At 38.3% G+C, this 16,024-nt stretch overlaps 1 protein-coding gene across 1 annotated transcript in view; it reads left to right on the top strand.

The window, feature by feature from the left end:
• The first annotated feature begins 14,373 nt into the window (after window positions 1–14,373).
• Window positions 14,374–16,024, top strand: part of LOC129261271 (exosome complex exonuclease RRP44-like) — a 30,828-nt gene continuing 29,177 nt past the window's right edge. The window contains exons 1-2 of the mRNA XM_064099249.1: window positions 14,374–14,735; window positions 15,857–15,919. Coding sequence (XP_063955319.1) covers window positions 14,511–14,735; window positions 15,857–15,919 — 288 coding nt within the window. The 5' untranslated portion in view covers window positions 14,374–14,510. The remainder of the gene's footprint in view (window positions 14,736–15,856; window positions 15,920–16,024) is intronic.

Here is a 16,024-nt window from a genome sequence, read left to right as displayed (position 1 = left end):
ATTACCATCATATATCTGTAAGTGTATTGATCTAGTTCATAAAACATGAACATAAGAGTAACCAAGTATCACTGACTTGGTTACTCTTATGTCCATGTTTTATGAACTAGATCAATACACTTACAGATATATGATGGTAATTCAACAAATACCCCCGACATGGCCAAAGTTCATTGACCTTAAATGACATTTGACCTTGGTCATGTGACCTGAAACTCGGACGGGATGTTCAGAGATACTTGATTACTCTTATGTCCAAGTTTCATGGATCAGATCCATAAACTTTCAAAGTTGTGATGGTAATTCAACAGATACCTCCCACAGGGCCAAAGTTCATTGACCTTTGACCTTGGTCATGTGACCTGAAATTCGCACAGGATGTTCAGTTATACTTAATTACTCATTTACTCTTATATTTAAGTTTTATGAACTAGACCAATAAACTTTCAAAGTTATGATGGTAATTCAACAGCGCCCTCAACTTGGCCAAAGTTCATTGACCCTTTATGACCTTTGACCTTAATCATGTGACCTGAAACTCGCACAAAATGTTTAGTGATACTTGATTACTCCTATGTCCAAGTTTCATGAACTAGGTCTATATACTTTCTGAGTAATGCTGTCATTTCAAAAACTTAACCTTCGGTTAAGATTTGGTGTTGACGCCGACGCCGCCGCCGCCGCCGTCGGAAAAGCGGCGCCTATAGTCTCACTCTGCTATGCAGGTGAGACAAAAACGAAGAAAAAAAAAGTCCGATGGAAGCAAAAAAAAATACTGGTTTAAAACAACGAAATGATTCAGAGAGTTAAATGCGTTTTTGGCCAATCAAGTATTTATCGCAGGAACATTATAATATACATGTATTTTGTATTTATTGTATTTTCTTATATACAATGAATATTTTATTGGCAAAAAACACCTCATGAACTCTCTGAAATATTTTGTTATCATGAAACGTGAAACTGTTTTGTTTGGAACTAAAAACGGGATATTCTCATTTCTTTAATACGGTGTAGTGACCCGGGCCGTCGCTAAAGGGGGTGTGGGGGTGCGACAAAAAATGAAAGAAATGAGGAGATGAAAGGGGGAAAAAGGAAGAGAAAAAGAAGAAAGAAAAAAGCAGAGAAAGAAGGAAAAGAAAAGCAGGGGCTGTTGGACCGACGGAAAAATGATAAACTGTCGGGTCACGCAGATTAGAATGTACGTCTTCATCTATACCGACAGTGATTAGAATGTCTAGATTTGATCAAGTCGGAATATCAAAATTTGATGAGCGTTGTACCCTTCGTTTTCATTACTGATTACAAGAAGTGCAAAAAGAGTGTTGCCATTTTAAAGTCGAGATTTAAAAGAAAAATCAGCTTGCATTTCGCGCTCGTAATAACTATTTATTGAGATACATACATCCTGATCTTTATGAAAAAACACCGTTCTTAGAATGTCCAATTGTCAGGTCTTAATGGATATCCAATGTCTTTTATTGTAAAAAAAAAAAAAGGTGCTTAGTATACATGTATATCCATTTTCATATCGGAAAAAAGTCAGCTCGCGCTCCGCGATATCATCAAATAGTAATGTATTTTTATTGAAATACCCATCCTGTTCAAGGTTACATTGCTTCGAATGTCTTTTTTTTTTGGTCTAAATTTACCTCAAAAGTTAAGCTGGCGCTTCGCGCTCGCATCTTTAGTGAGATTTATATATCCTCTCCACATTTTCCCTTCATATTGGAAAATGTTTAAATTTTCCCTCAGAATATCGAAAATTTCCGCTCTCGCATTAAGGTACACATATTGTTAAATTGCAAAAGGGTGAAACTATTAAGTTTTAAGTCAAAATTTTATTTGTTAAAGTCAAAATATCAAAAGTGGTCAGCTCGCGCTGAACCGACAGTGATTAAAATGACTCTTTTTAAAGTCAAAGTCTCATCATATAGGGAAATCAATATTCTCTCCACAATTTTCCTTTATGTTTGACATTGCTCAAAATTTCCCTTTCGGGTCAGTACTATGCCAAAATTTCCACTCGCGCTTCGCACTCGCATTATGTTTTTTGAGGTACACAGCTTGTTCAATTGCAGATGCAGAAACTGAGTTTGTTTTAAAATTAAATTTTTTTAGTTTTCAAGTTAAAATATCCAAAAATTTAGTTAGGACAAATCATGAAAAAAAAACAGATTCTGGCGGCCGCGACGTAGAAAATGCGGATGAAAATATTTTCGCCCCCCCCCCCCCCCCTCCCCATTTATGAAAGCCGGAACTGCTCCTGGGCATGACGTAAGAAAATGTGACTAAGGAGAATGTAGAACGAGAACAAGATTCATGGTCGTGGGACGTCGGTTATCGGTACTGATATTTGTCGGTAATCAGGGCCTCCACACCCTTTACTGAAAAAGGCCCCTGATAGCGACCTGACATTTTTTTCTAATCTTTATACTAATCTCCCCTTTTTCTATTTTTCCTTATAATTTCCCCCTCCCCCCCCCCCCCCACTTTTCTCTTTCTTTTTCGAGCGCGGCGGTCCCGCACTATGGATCACCTGTGCGCTTGTCGAAACTCAGTTTTTTACTAACAAATATTTAAAAAAAGTTACTTTTCAGCGTTGCACATTAATTTTGACATGTTTTTCAGTTGATAAAATTGAATTCAGTTTTTGCAATGTTCGGTAGTTTTATGGCTGTACACCATGGCCCATCGTCACATTTTAATCTTACGGTGATGCCATATAGAAATGGACGAAAACAAACAAATCGGGGCCATGCAGAGGCGTAACAGGGGTCGGTGGCCGGGGGGGGGAGCCAAACAATTCCTGGCCATACAGTGGTGTAATGATCATTTTTGAGGGGGTCAGATATGGCGTATCGTACAGAATTTATCTTTTATTTGGCCTATTTGCTCATAAGTACAGGGACTTGCGGTCTGACTGTTTGTGACAGATTTTGACATAATATATTCAGAAAATAATATATTTCACCCCTCTCTCTTTCCTTTTTTTTTTGGTCTGCATATACATGTACGCCAATGTGAACAGGATTGTGCGCGAAAAAGAGGGGCACAGTATGACGCATGTGCCAAAAAGTTGCTTAAGGCTTAACTTATATCTCCCGAGCGAGTGAAGCGAGCGAGAAAAAAAAAACCTTTTCATGAAAATCTAACTTATTTGAGATATTTCTTGACACTTTATTTAGTAAATAACATCAAATCTGGCACTTATATAGCTTTTAGACAACAATAATTCAACGCAGTTGCGTAATGAACCAAACATTATTTTTGAGGGGACACAACATATAAATGTGTGAAAATCAGTGTAAAAAGCAGCCAGCGGGCGAAGCGAGCCTGAAAAAAAAATTGCCTTTTGAAATGAAATTCAAATTATGTGACAGATTTTTCCATTATTTCGTTGCCTCCTATATTTTCTGTTATTTCTTCTTCTGGTGTGCCATGACCCCCCCCCCATACGCCAGTTATTGAACGCAAAGCTTAATGTAGGAAGGGTCCATACAGGTGGGGGGCATTATAGAGCCCTTTCAATGTTACAGATGAAGCCTCTACTGAGTGGGGCCTGGGGCATGCAAAGTCCCCGGTACATCTTTGGAGATTTAGCCCATTCATTAGCCAAAGTAATGATTGCGACCCATTGTATATTTTAGTATACATGTATACTAAAATTTAGTCTGATTGTATACAATCCGTCCCTCTTCCCGTTCTTTATTTTCAATCTTCGGCAGCCAGGTCGTGTTATTAAGTTCTTTTTTTTTTCTTGTCCCTTTTCTTTGTTTTCCAATTTAGCTTTTGGCTACTCCATTCTACATTCATTTCCCGCTTTTGTTTGCCATTTTGTCATCTTTTAACAGGGAAGGATCCGGCCTTCGCCAATAGGGGGGGGGCCGGATTTTTTTCAGCCATATTTTCCCCGATCGGCCGCTCAAACATGATTTTTTTTCTTTGAAGGGGTAGTCGTAATAGTTACTTCTTAGCTTTATTCTTATAAATCAACATAAATAGTATCATAATTCTTATTTATATAATGCGAGCGCCAACCGCGAGCAAATTTTTTTTGAAATTGTATGTATTTTTTCCTAAAATTTGGACATTCTAGGCAATGTTTGTTATCCTGAAAAAGGTTTATATGCAACTATACTACGAACGCGAAGCGCGAGTATAAATTTTTTATACACGTTTTGAACTGATCGAAAAGGTATAGGCCTATACCTACTGCTTGCAGTTATACATTTAGACGTTATTTCAACAATCAAATAATGCGAGCGCCAGTTGCGAGCTGAAAATTTTTGACACTTTTACCTAAAGATTGAAAATTCTATGCACTTTTTGTAAAATTTCGAGATTTAGGCCTAATAACGAGACACTCTATTCATGTTCTGTAAATAATGAAAAGGATGAGTAATTGGGAATCTTCCTTACATTAATATGCGAGCGCGAGCAGAATTTTTTTATTACGTTTTGAACTAATCGAAAAAGTAGCCCCTACCTGCTAAGGACTGTTTGCACTTAGCCATGAAGAAGATAAATATTTCAACAATCAAATAATGCGAGCGCGAAGCGCTAGCTGAAAACTTTTGACATTTCTACATAAATAATTGAAAATTTTAATCAATATTTGTAATCGTGAACAGGATCGCTATATGGTACTTGGTTGTGGTTCCTCCAAAATACTCCTAATGGAATTTTAACTGGAGGTTGTGGTGGTTGAGGGTGGATTTAGGGAGTTTTTAGAATCGCAGCTTTAAATTTATCTGGGTCAGTTTGACATACCAGGGTAGGGTGGAGATCATTCCACGATGCAATTGTGCGGGGAAAGAAGGAGTTCTTGTACACATCGAGCCTGGAAGATGGTACCTCAAACTGGAAGGAATGTCCCCGTCTGTTCCTATTTGGTTTAGGTTTAGTGTTCGCTCGGGCGTCTATATCAAGTTTGCCATGTAACATTTTGAAGAAACAGCTTAAACGATGTGCTTCGCGTCTCTCTTGGAGAGAATTCCATTTGAGTGAATTTAGAAGTTGGGTAACACTTGATTCTCTTTCATATGTATTTGTTACAAATCGGGCTGCTTGTCTCTGGACTCGTTCAAGGGAAGAGATATTTTTGGATGTGTAAGGGTCCCAGGCAGCGACTGCATAATCCAGATGTGGTCGAACAAGGGTAAGATAGAGTCTCTCTTTGACAGAAGTTGAGCAATGATGGAAATTTCGTCTAAGGAAGCTCAGAACTCCTATTGCTTTTGTTGTTGCAAGGTGAGTTTGGCTGTTCCATCGGAGATCATTTTGAATTACAACTCCGAGGTATTTGGTCTGCTTGCATTCGTCCAAGGTGACACCGAGGATATCATATGAAGCTTCACCTGGTTTCTTCTTTCTTGTAACACGCATTGATTCACATTTCTGGGGGTTGAAATTCATTCCCCAGGTTTGTGACCATTTGACCATTTCATCAATGTCCTTCTGAAGAATATCTGGGTCATTTGTTGATTTAATTGGGCGATACAGCAAACAGTCATCAGCAAATAATTTAGTAGTACTCCTAACTTTATCGTGAATATCGTTTATATAGAGCAAAAACAGATGTGGGCCGAGTACAGTACCCTGCGGCGTTCCACTAAGTACCGGCTGCCAATCAGAGTGTTTTCCATTTACACATACACGTTGGAGTCGTTGTGTAAGAAAATTTGTTATCCATCTTTTAGTATTTGAGCGGATTCCATAAAAGTCCAATTTATAGAGCAGCTTTTGGTGGGGAATGACATCAAAAGCTTTTGAGAAATCAAGTGTTATCAAATCTGTTGCAATGTTCTGATCGAGATTCTTTGCCAAATCATTTATTGTTAGAATGAGCTGAGATTCACATGATCTATATCTCCTAAAGGCATGTTGGTTGTCGGCAAGAATGTTATTCTTGCTGAGATGACTCATAAGATTACTATCAATTATATGTTCTAACAATTTGCAGCATGTACTTGTGAGTGAAATGGGACGATAATTCGCTGGATCTGTAGTGGAACCCTTCTTGAACAGGGGAGTAATATTTGCTTTTCTCCAATCAAGGGGAAGATTGCCAGAATTAAGTGATTGTTGAAAAATGAACTTCAGCATCGGGGCCAGTTCTTCTGCTGCTATCTTAAGAATTTGATTTTTTATTTGATCGGGACCAATCGCTTTGGACGTGTTTATATGAAGTAGTAATTTCTTGACCCCTTCAACATCAACTTGGATAGGTGGCATATCTGCATACGGACTTGGTGGTAGAACAGGGAACGATGAAGGTGTTGTTTCTTCCCTAGTAAAGATACTTTGGAATTGGTTGGCAAGAGTTCTAGCTTTCTCAATATCCCCAGAAATGAGCTGGTTTTCTACTTTAAGCACCTGTACACCAGTGTTATCTGTCCGCCTAGATTTTATGTACCTCCAGAAGGCCTTAGGATTCTTATCTTCAAGGATTGAAGAAACGTGATGTCTGTGGGCGCTCCTGATGGTGCGGTCAATGTGTTTCCTTACTTTAGTGAATTTGTCCCAGTCCTGTTGTGTGCCACTCCGCTTTGCACGAATGTAAAACTTCTCTTTTTTATTACAGAGTCGTTTTAATTTCCCTGAGAACCATGGGGGACGCATACGACCTTTAACAGTCTTATGGGGAACATCCTCATTTACAATATCATTAAGTGAATCTTTAAACCAAGTCCAATTTTCTTCCACGGATCTATTTTCTGGTGTTAAATCGAAGAAATCCTTTCCAAGTTGCCTTATCTTGTTCTTTAGTTCTTCTTTATCTGCCTTATTCCAGAGAGGAATTTTGCGGGATGGTTTCGAAGGAACCTTGGTCTTGGTAACAGGGCCGTAGCCAGAAGCATTTTGTTGGGGGGGTGTACCAGCTAAATTTGCCAACTAAATTTGGCGTGACAGCGCCAACGTGAGTACAGGGGGAGTCTGATGGGGGATGTGCCCCCCCCCCTACAATAATCACATGCTAAAAGATTTTGAATTATTAGAATTGAATTAGTGGCATTTGGTGAATACTTAAAGGTAAATTATACAAAGATATACAAAGATATTTGCACTTTAAAAATAAACATTTTGGATCAAAATAGAAAGGCTAGTGTGCCGTAGTTGCTAACTTGCAGTATAATGATATACCCTATGCATTAATAATATCAAAATCAAAGATTTTTTAATTTTTAATTGACATTCTGTGCAAGATGTCTCAACTAAAATTTCAAGAGTGCTACTGCTAACAGTGGCGTACCGTGGGTCACGGCATTTGGGGGGGGGGCACCAGCAAAAATTTAAAGTCATTAAGGGGGCGCGCGAAGCGCGCTCAATTGCCAGGTATAATGACCTGATAGGGACATTTTAAGGACTGTGCCATTAAAAGGATATGTATCTTAGTGATCAAATAATGCGAGCGCGAAGCGCGAGCTGAAAATGTTTGATATTCAGTCCTAAAAAGGGACATAATAAGCAAAGTTTTGTAATCATGATACGTACCTGTCTTACAAAACAAACAATGCGAGCGCGAAGCTGAAATTTTTTGTATAACTTAACCCTAAAAAGGGACATTTTCAGGACTATCTTTGGGAATTTATGAAGTGCGTACTTATCTCATCATAGTCATCTAATGCGAGCGCCAAGCGTTTGCTGATTTTGTTAGAATTACACTGGCACATGAAGCACTTTTTGTGGTCATTGTAATCATGAACATGATACGTATTTCACTAATGAAATATTGCGGGCGAGAAGCGCGAGCTGACAATTTTTGAAATTCAGACCTGAAGAGGGGCATTCTATGGCTTGTTTGTAGGAATTTACTATTTCACTAAATTAAGTGATGCGAGCGCGAAGCGCGAGCTGAAAATTTGTTATAATTAGATCAGAAAAAGGGACATTTTAAGGACTGTCTTTAGGAATTCGTGCACTGCAAAAACGCCGGTGTTGATTTAACACCAGCCCGGTATCTATATCGGTCCACACTAATGCGAACGTAAGCACAGACTAGAAATGTTTTATTAAGGCCTTAAAAGGGGGCAATCACTTTAAGTATATAGTCATGAAAAAAGCATATGTCACTACATAAAACAATGATAACTTGAAGTGCAAGGAGATAGTTTGGTGCATAATCTTTATGGGCTTAAAATACAACAGGACTATATATCTCATTAGTCAGACAATGCGAGCACCAGGAATGATGCAACCCCAACCTGCCCCCATCCCCACCCTAAGCACCTTCTGACACCATAAATTAAAAAAAAAAGTTTAGTAAAAATAACTTAGAACATTTTTGTGTTTTTTGCCAACTGCAAACTTGTAGACAAGTCTACAAGTTGTAGACTGGTCTTCATGAATTTGCCAACTGCAGAGTTACCAGTTTTTTTAAGTCATGTGTTCTGTTCTTTTCAGATCTGAAACGGGGCAGTACTTGTACATCACTTTGCTGACTGGTAGAGCGTATAGTGTTCTGCCACTTTAATAGGCCCACTTTATAATTTGCCAACTATACTTTGGCTTTGATTATTCAACTTAAACCTTGGAAATTCATCCCACCCAATATTTATGTAGCTAGTCTTGCCTCTGATTTTACAAAACTAATGTGTTTGTTAAATCGTCAATAATTGTGGTATAATTTGCAAACTAACAAGCTTGTTCATATTGGGGGAGGACCGGGGGCTTACTTTGTGTGTTATTATAGCTCCATCTGTTTTGTACTTAGTATTTTGCTGACTAGTAGGGCTCTAAGCCTGGCTACATGGACTTGGATTTGCCAATTGCATGGTTGTCTTTACTCTAAAAGTCTCGTAAAACTCTTCGAAGTTAGTACCCCTATTTTTCTTTCCTTTTCTTTCTTTCTTTCTTTCTTTCTTTCTTTCTTTCTTTCTTTCTTTCTTTCTTTCTTTCTTTCTTTCTTTCTTTCTTTCTTTCTTTCTTTCTTTCTTTCTTTCTTTCTTTCTTTCTTTCTTTCTTTCTTTCTTTCTTTCTTTCTTTCTTTCTTTCTTTCATTCTTTCTTTCTTTCTCTCTTTCCCCCCTCTCTCTCTCTTTCTTTCTTTCTTTTTCTCCCCTATCCTCCATTTTGCCAACTGGTACATGATTTTGCCGACTGCCACGAATGTTGGGGGGGTGTCACACCCCCCCATACCCCCCCTCTAGCTACGGCCCTGCTTGGTAAGAAGTTCTGTTACAATAACAAGATGATCACTTATTCCGACACGGGAGTTGACCTCTGAAACTAAGTCTGGATGTGAAGTTAACAATAAGTCCAAAGTGTTTTCGGTACCGCTAGACTCATCGCGTCTAGTAGGAAAGGTAACTTTCTGGGACAGATGATTATTGAAGATAAGATTTGCAAGAGCTTCCTGTAGTGCACCTTTAGGTTCACTCTGAGTCCCATCGGTCCAATCTATCCCTGGTACATTAAAATCGCCACCCACTACAATATGGGGGGAGTGTGAGGAAGAATTTATTTTAGAGATGGCCGAGTCTAAGTCTAGAAGAGGGGAAGTTTTAGCATCAGGTGGTCGGTAAAAGCTTCCTATATGCAGAGTCTGACCTTGTAGGGTAGCCTGACACCATATTTGCTCGGATTCAGTATCTAAATCAGTTCTTTGAAAGCAAGGGATGGAGCTGTTAACGCAAATGAAGACACCTCCACCATGCGAATTCCTATCCTTTCTAAAAATTTGGAAATGAGCTGGGAAGATTTCGGCAGATTTAACAGTTTGATCTAGCCAGGATTCAGTACCAATGATTATATCAGGATTTACAGTTTCAATAAGCGAGGTAAGCATTGCAGTTTTTCCCCTTACACTGCGACAGTTAATGATGGCAATTTTTGTTGCATTTTTATCGCTCTTCATATTCCGATGAGCTTTATGGATAGTCCTACATATACTCCTAGATCTATTTGTTTCCAGTTGACGGTTGACATTTAGGCAAGAAAGTCTATTTGTTGGTGAAGTTCTATCAGTTGGAATGTTACTTTTTCCATTTTTTCCAACAATCGTCCAACTGTTGCTGGTTCTTGTAAGTTTCAGTGGAGTTACTCTTAGGTCTTTCTCACGGCGTCCAACTCCGACTTTAGAATCATTTAGGGGGCCTAGTCCTGAACTGGTACGAATTGGGCTTGATGATTTACTTTATTCCAGTGGTCATAACGTAGTTCAACGTCCTCGGTGCCCTCATTAAGGGACGTAAGACTTTCAAAGGAGTTAGACCCACTTAAGTTCAATATAGATTCTGTAGATTTATTAGAGTCAAGTGAAGAGTAAAAAAATGAGCTAGCAAAGTTCATCATATCACAAAGCGGGCATAGCCAAATGGCTGTTGGATTTTGGGCATGGAAATCAACAGTTCTATTTAATTATTAAATTGATATCTTATTTATAAATGCATAATGTGGGTGCGGAATTAATGCGAGTGCAAATCGCGAGCCAAAATTTTTGATAAACTGTCATATAACTAAACAATTATTGATGCGAGCGGAAAAATTCGAGATTTAGACCTAAAAATGGTACACTCTGTTCATGTTTTGTAAATCATGAAAAGGGTGACTAATAGGGGATCTTCCTACATTAATAATGCGAGCACAAAGCGCGAGCAGATGCACGCGCGTGTTTCAGATTTAATCCAAGAATCTAGGCATTCTAAATACATCTTTTATCATGAAAATCAAAGCGAGCGCGAAGCGCGAGCATAAAATATTTGATATTCCGATCTTAAAAAAGGGTCATTTTCAGCTCTATAGGCAAGCACTTTGTAGAAAAATTGTGAGGTGGATATGGATCGCACTTAATAAAGGGCTGATACTTTTCATCATTATTATTTTTTTTAGTTTTGACAAAGGACTGGGAAATCCTTAGGACATGTCATCATTTGAAAATGATGACTATTTTTCTATTCCTCTTGCTAAGCGCGAGATGAAACAAAAGGGACAATTTAATTATTAAATTGATATCTTATTTATAAATGCATAATGTGGGTGCGGAATTAATGCGAGTGCAAATCGCGAGCCAAAATTTTTGATAAACTGTCATGAAAAGGAGATTTTAAGTAGTTTGTTGTGTAATCAATATTGACACAAACATAAATCGCCAATCAAAATGCAAGCATGCAGCGCTAGCTGATACGTTTTGACAATCAGACCTGAAAAGGGATATTTTGAAAAACTTAATGGAATTCACGAAAATAATAAGTACCTGATAAATCAAAATTTGCGAGCGCACAGCGCGAGCAGAAAATTTTAATATTCAAATAACTGACATTTTTACATAGCACTTTATAAAAATCAATTTGTAAATCACACAAAATAATGAAAGTTCGATTTCCGAGGTGAAATATGTTTTGTATATTGACTTCCAAACTTGGTATTTAAGCTCAATATTGAACAAGTTAGTTATGTAAATCACCTAACAGGCAATGCGAGCGCGATGCGCCAGCGAAAATTTTGTATAGTGACATGAAAGATTCTTTTTATTTTTCCAAGTTTTCCCCTCATTTCAATATTTTTTAATTCACCCGTCTTCCTCTTCTTCTTTTTTCTCCGCTCTTTTCCTTTTTTCTTCTTTTTTCTTTCTTTTTTTCTTTTTTTCATTTTTTTCTTTTTTTTGCTCCGCCAATAGGGGGGGGGGGGGAGCCCGGGCCCCTCGGGCCCCCCTAGATCCGCCTATGTTTTAATTCATATCCCTTTCTCAATCATGTATCATGCTATTTCAGAATGGTTTATTCTTTCTCACATCTTCTTCTTTCGTTCCTTTTCCCGCTTTCCTTCCGTTTCCCATTTTTCTTTCTTCTTAGTTTTCTTTTCACTTTTACCCTTTGCCTTTTCCTCTTTCCTCTTTTCTCCCTTTAATTCCTTTCCCTTTACTATGTGCCCTTTCTTTCTCCTCCCTTTTCTATTTTCCCGTTTTTTCGCTTTCCCGGTGAAATCCACCGGGGGGGGGGGGGCAGCCTGCCCCTTCCCCCTTGCTTCCCCTATCCCTAAGGGGCGGATCCAGAATTTTCCAATGGGGGGGGGGGCAATTTTTTTCGGATTAAAATAAAGGATTAAAGGATATTTTGTACCCGAAAAAATTTGACGAGCCCCAAAAAAAGGTTTTCAGCAACAAATTAAGGGTATTTCGTACCAGAAAAAAAATTGAGAAGCAAAAAAAAAAGATATTCAATCAAAGGTCAAGTCCACCCCAGCAAAATGTTGATTTGAATAAATAGAGAAAATCAAACTAGCATAACACTGAAAATTTCATCAAAATCAGATGTAAAATAAGAAAGTTATGGCATTTTAAAGTTTCGCTTATTTTTCACAAAACAGTGATATGCACAACTCAGTGACATGCGAATGAGTCAGTCGATGATGTCCATCACTCACTATTTCTTTTGTTTTTTATTGTTTGAATTATACAATATTTCATTTTTTACAGATTTGACCATAGGGACCGACCTGACTGAATAATATAGTATTAAACAATGCTAATTCCACATGTTCATGGAGGAATTAATCATTCACTCTTAAAACCGATCAGTCAAATTGACTAGACCAGTAGTCAGCTGGGAGCAACTGATATGGCAATCACTGATAGTCACATTTCTGACATATATTCTAGTCAGAAATAACTCTATTCTAGTAAAATATGACTAGAAAATAGTCAAATATGACTAGAATAACAGTTGCACCCAGCTGACCCAATTAACCAGTCATTTTTGACTGATTTGTTTTTAGAGTGTTGTTTCACTGGACAATGAGGAGAAAATTAGAATGTTTCATATTTCATATAATACAATACAAAAGAAATAGTGAGTGGATGACGTCATCAGTCTCCTCATTTGCATACCAAACAGGATGTGTATATAAATATTTTGTGAAATTAAGCGAAACTTAAAATGTCATAACTTTCTTATTTTAAATCCAATTTTGATGAAATTTTCAGTGTTTTACTTGTTGGATTTTTCTCTTTTTATTCAAATCAATTTTTGTTGGAGTGGACTTGTCCTTTAAGGAATATAGGGGCACACCTATGTTTTAATGGCATTTTTACATTACAAATTTTAATTTTTGCTTCTCAAAGGGAGGGGGCACGTGCCCCCTGTGCCCCCTCCCCGGCTTAATCCACGCCTGCCCCCGGCACATTTGCTCATTTTAATGCTCGATTTCCAGACGATTCGCAGCTTTGATCGGTACGTAGGGGAAGGCGGGGTAAGTTGTGACACTTTTTGCATTTTGCATGTTAGATCTGATATGACTAATGATATTGTAGAAATAAGTACCTTGCATGCCTTTTAATTTGATTATTTGGAAATATTTTTCACCTATATATAACTCTCTACCCCCACACTAAAAGACACTCTGACCTTTGAAAAAAACGATGTCAAATGGCTCAACTTTTCCCATCTGTGGGGTAAGTTGTGCCACCTTCTGGGGTAAGTTGAGCCACAAAAACTATGTACAAATTGTATGCGAACCCGCACGTCAATTTATTATTTAAAGTCTTTTCACTTGCTATATCTATAAATACTAACATCCTCTAAAAGTAAAAGAACTGTCATGTGAATTTGCTCCTTTCTGCCTGCATATCAATGGCTTTTTAAGGTTTTTGTTTAATCATTTGATTATACATTACCATACGAATTACCATTGCTCAACTTGCCCCATTTTGGCTGGCTGAAATTACCCCAGTCGGAACTTAATGCGATATTTTCACATCCACACATTTCTTATGCATCCATCATGTAAAAGACTATGACAAGAATGAGAATCCATACCTGGACTAACAATCTTGTTCTTATTTCTTTATTATACAGTTGTACTTAAAGACGTGTGTGGGTAAAAAGCAGTGATCTATTTCACACCATTTTTTACTTTTTTGGCTGAAATTTGTATTTTTCCCTCTAAAAAAGTACTTTTTGTTTCAAAGTTGAAAACAATGTGGTGGGGTTAAGAGTTATGTAATGGTTATCAATACATGACACCACCACAATGTCTGACTCATCTATTATTGGCCTGGAGGTCAGGGGCGGATCCAGCTTTTTATAAAGGGGGGGGTTGGGGTGGTATGCGAGGGAGCGTAGCGACCGAGTCCAAGCGAGCGGAGCGAGCGAGGGGGGAGGGTGTGGGAGGGGGTGTCCCCCCTCCCACAGTAGGGAAAATTTTTGAAAATCTGTGTGTGAAAATGGAATTACAAGTTAAAAAAAAAAGATAAGATTTAAAAAAATGGTCCCCGGATTTTTTTTTTTTTTTTTTTTTTGGGGGGGGGGGGGTTGCAACCCCCCCTTTAGATCCGCTTCTGGGAGGTGGTGGCTCAACTTGCCCCTATGCTCAACTTACCCCGCCTTCCCCTACGCTACGGTTGCCCCAATTTTTCATTTTGATCGTGATCGAAGACACCATATCAAATGGTAAACATAATGGTCTCGCGTGCAAATGTCTTGTGCCGACGGAGAAGATCATTCATGAAATTAAGTTTTTCTTCAACGTTTTAGGTTTTTGTGATCTTTGAATAAGGTCAGTAAGTCAACCATGCTGACTTCCAGGAGTTTTGTGAAGAAGACTCGGAAAGGAGGAGTGATGAAGGTTGTGAGGGAGCACTATCTGAGGGACGATATTTGGTGTGGATCCGCTGTTTGTTCCAAATGCTCAATGGATAAGCCGGTCTTGGAGAAGGAGCCCGTGCCCGAAGTGGCAAACACGTTGTGCCGCTATCCTCATTATCTCCTTCTTGATACAAATGTAGTTTTGCATCAGGTGAGCTGTCCTCTTGAAAAGAATAGGATTTCATGATTGTGGGCAATTAATGGCTGCTCAATTAGTTGGCATGGTTGGAACATCAAAGATTTAATACTAGGGCCTAGCAAAAGAAAAGTAAAAAAAAAAAAAAAACACTGGTGAGTGGACAGTGGAGTGGTCACATGATTTATTCTTGGCTTGCTCGCAAAAGTTGCAATCAAATTTAAAATGTGGTCGTCCTTATCCTGAAATAAGTCACCTTTCTTCTCGTGTGTATCAGTGTGTGTGTGCGCTCGTTGTTTAGTAAAGTCAATGGGAGATGAAAAAAGTCGCCGCCACTGATGAACATGACAAAATAAACGGCAGTGAATGGAGTGGTGGATAATGCCGTATGGTCTGACGAAGACTGATAAATCTGCTGTTTTGGAGTAGTTTTTCAATATTTTCAGATTTTTTGGTCCTACACTACAAAGACGGATGACGGCCATTTGCATGATTAGCTAGGTTCGTAATGGTGGAGCAAACAACCTCCGCTTAATTACACTTACAGTACAGCGTCTGGAGAAACTAAGGCCAGGGTACACTTTTGCACCCTCTAGGCTCTATTACTCATAAATTTTGCTTTATGATGGGGGAAAAGGAAGAAATAATTAAGATGAATTGATATAAAATACAATCAGCTTACCACCTTTCTGAAAAATATGCTGGAAAATAGCAAATTTTGATGACAAACATATTTGGATCAGCCAGGTTCTTCTTTGATCGCCGTCAGCTACAGCTCATTCATATGCTCAGCTGTAGCTGTGCTGACGGCGATCGAAGAAGGGTGGGTGGGTGATACAAAGAGTATGATTCATCAATGTCATAATTTTTTCTTTAGGAAATTTGCACAATGTCCTTTGAATAGAATGAGAAGCATATTGAATTGTCAAGAAAACAGTGAATGTATGAATATGCATCATATCTGGAATTTTGAACAAACATGTATTTTAGATGTTGACGTTGCTGGCTTTCCATAGTTGTGGTTGATTGGATCAATCATAACTCTTTGTAAGACAGGGCCCAGAAGTACAACTCCCACATCACATTTGTATCTATACATGCACATTTCTCAAGGGTATTTTTTCTATCTTTCACAGGTGGATATACTGGAGGACAAAGCAATTAAAAATGTCATTCTCCTGCAGACAGTTCAGAATGAGGTATGGGCTAAATACAAATTTATTGATTAAATTATGTGTGTATTAATTATATAAAAAGAAGACTTGTGGTGAAGGTGTTTTCAAGATGGTATATTGTGATAAAGG

The sequence above is a fragment of the Lytechinus pictus genome, chromosome 5 (assembly GCF_037042905.1).
Source record: "Lytechinus pictus isolate F3 Inbred chromosome 5, Lp3.0, whole genome shotgun sequence".
Taxonomy (NCBI): Eukaryota; Metazoa; Echinodermata; class Echinoidea; order Temnopleuroida; family Toxopneustidae; genus Lytechinus; species Lytechinus pictus.
The sequence above is the reverse complement of the archived record's forward strand: the minus strand, read 5'-3'. Positions and strand labels throughout refer to the sequence as shown.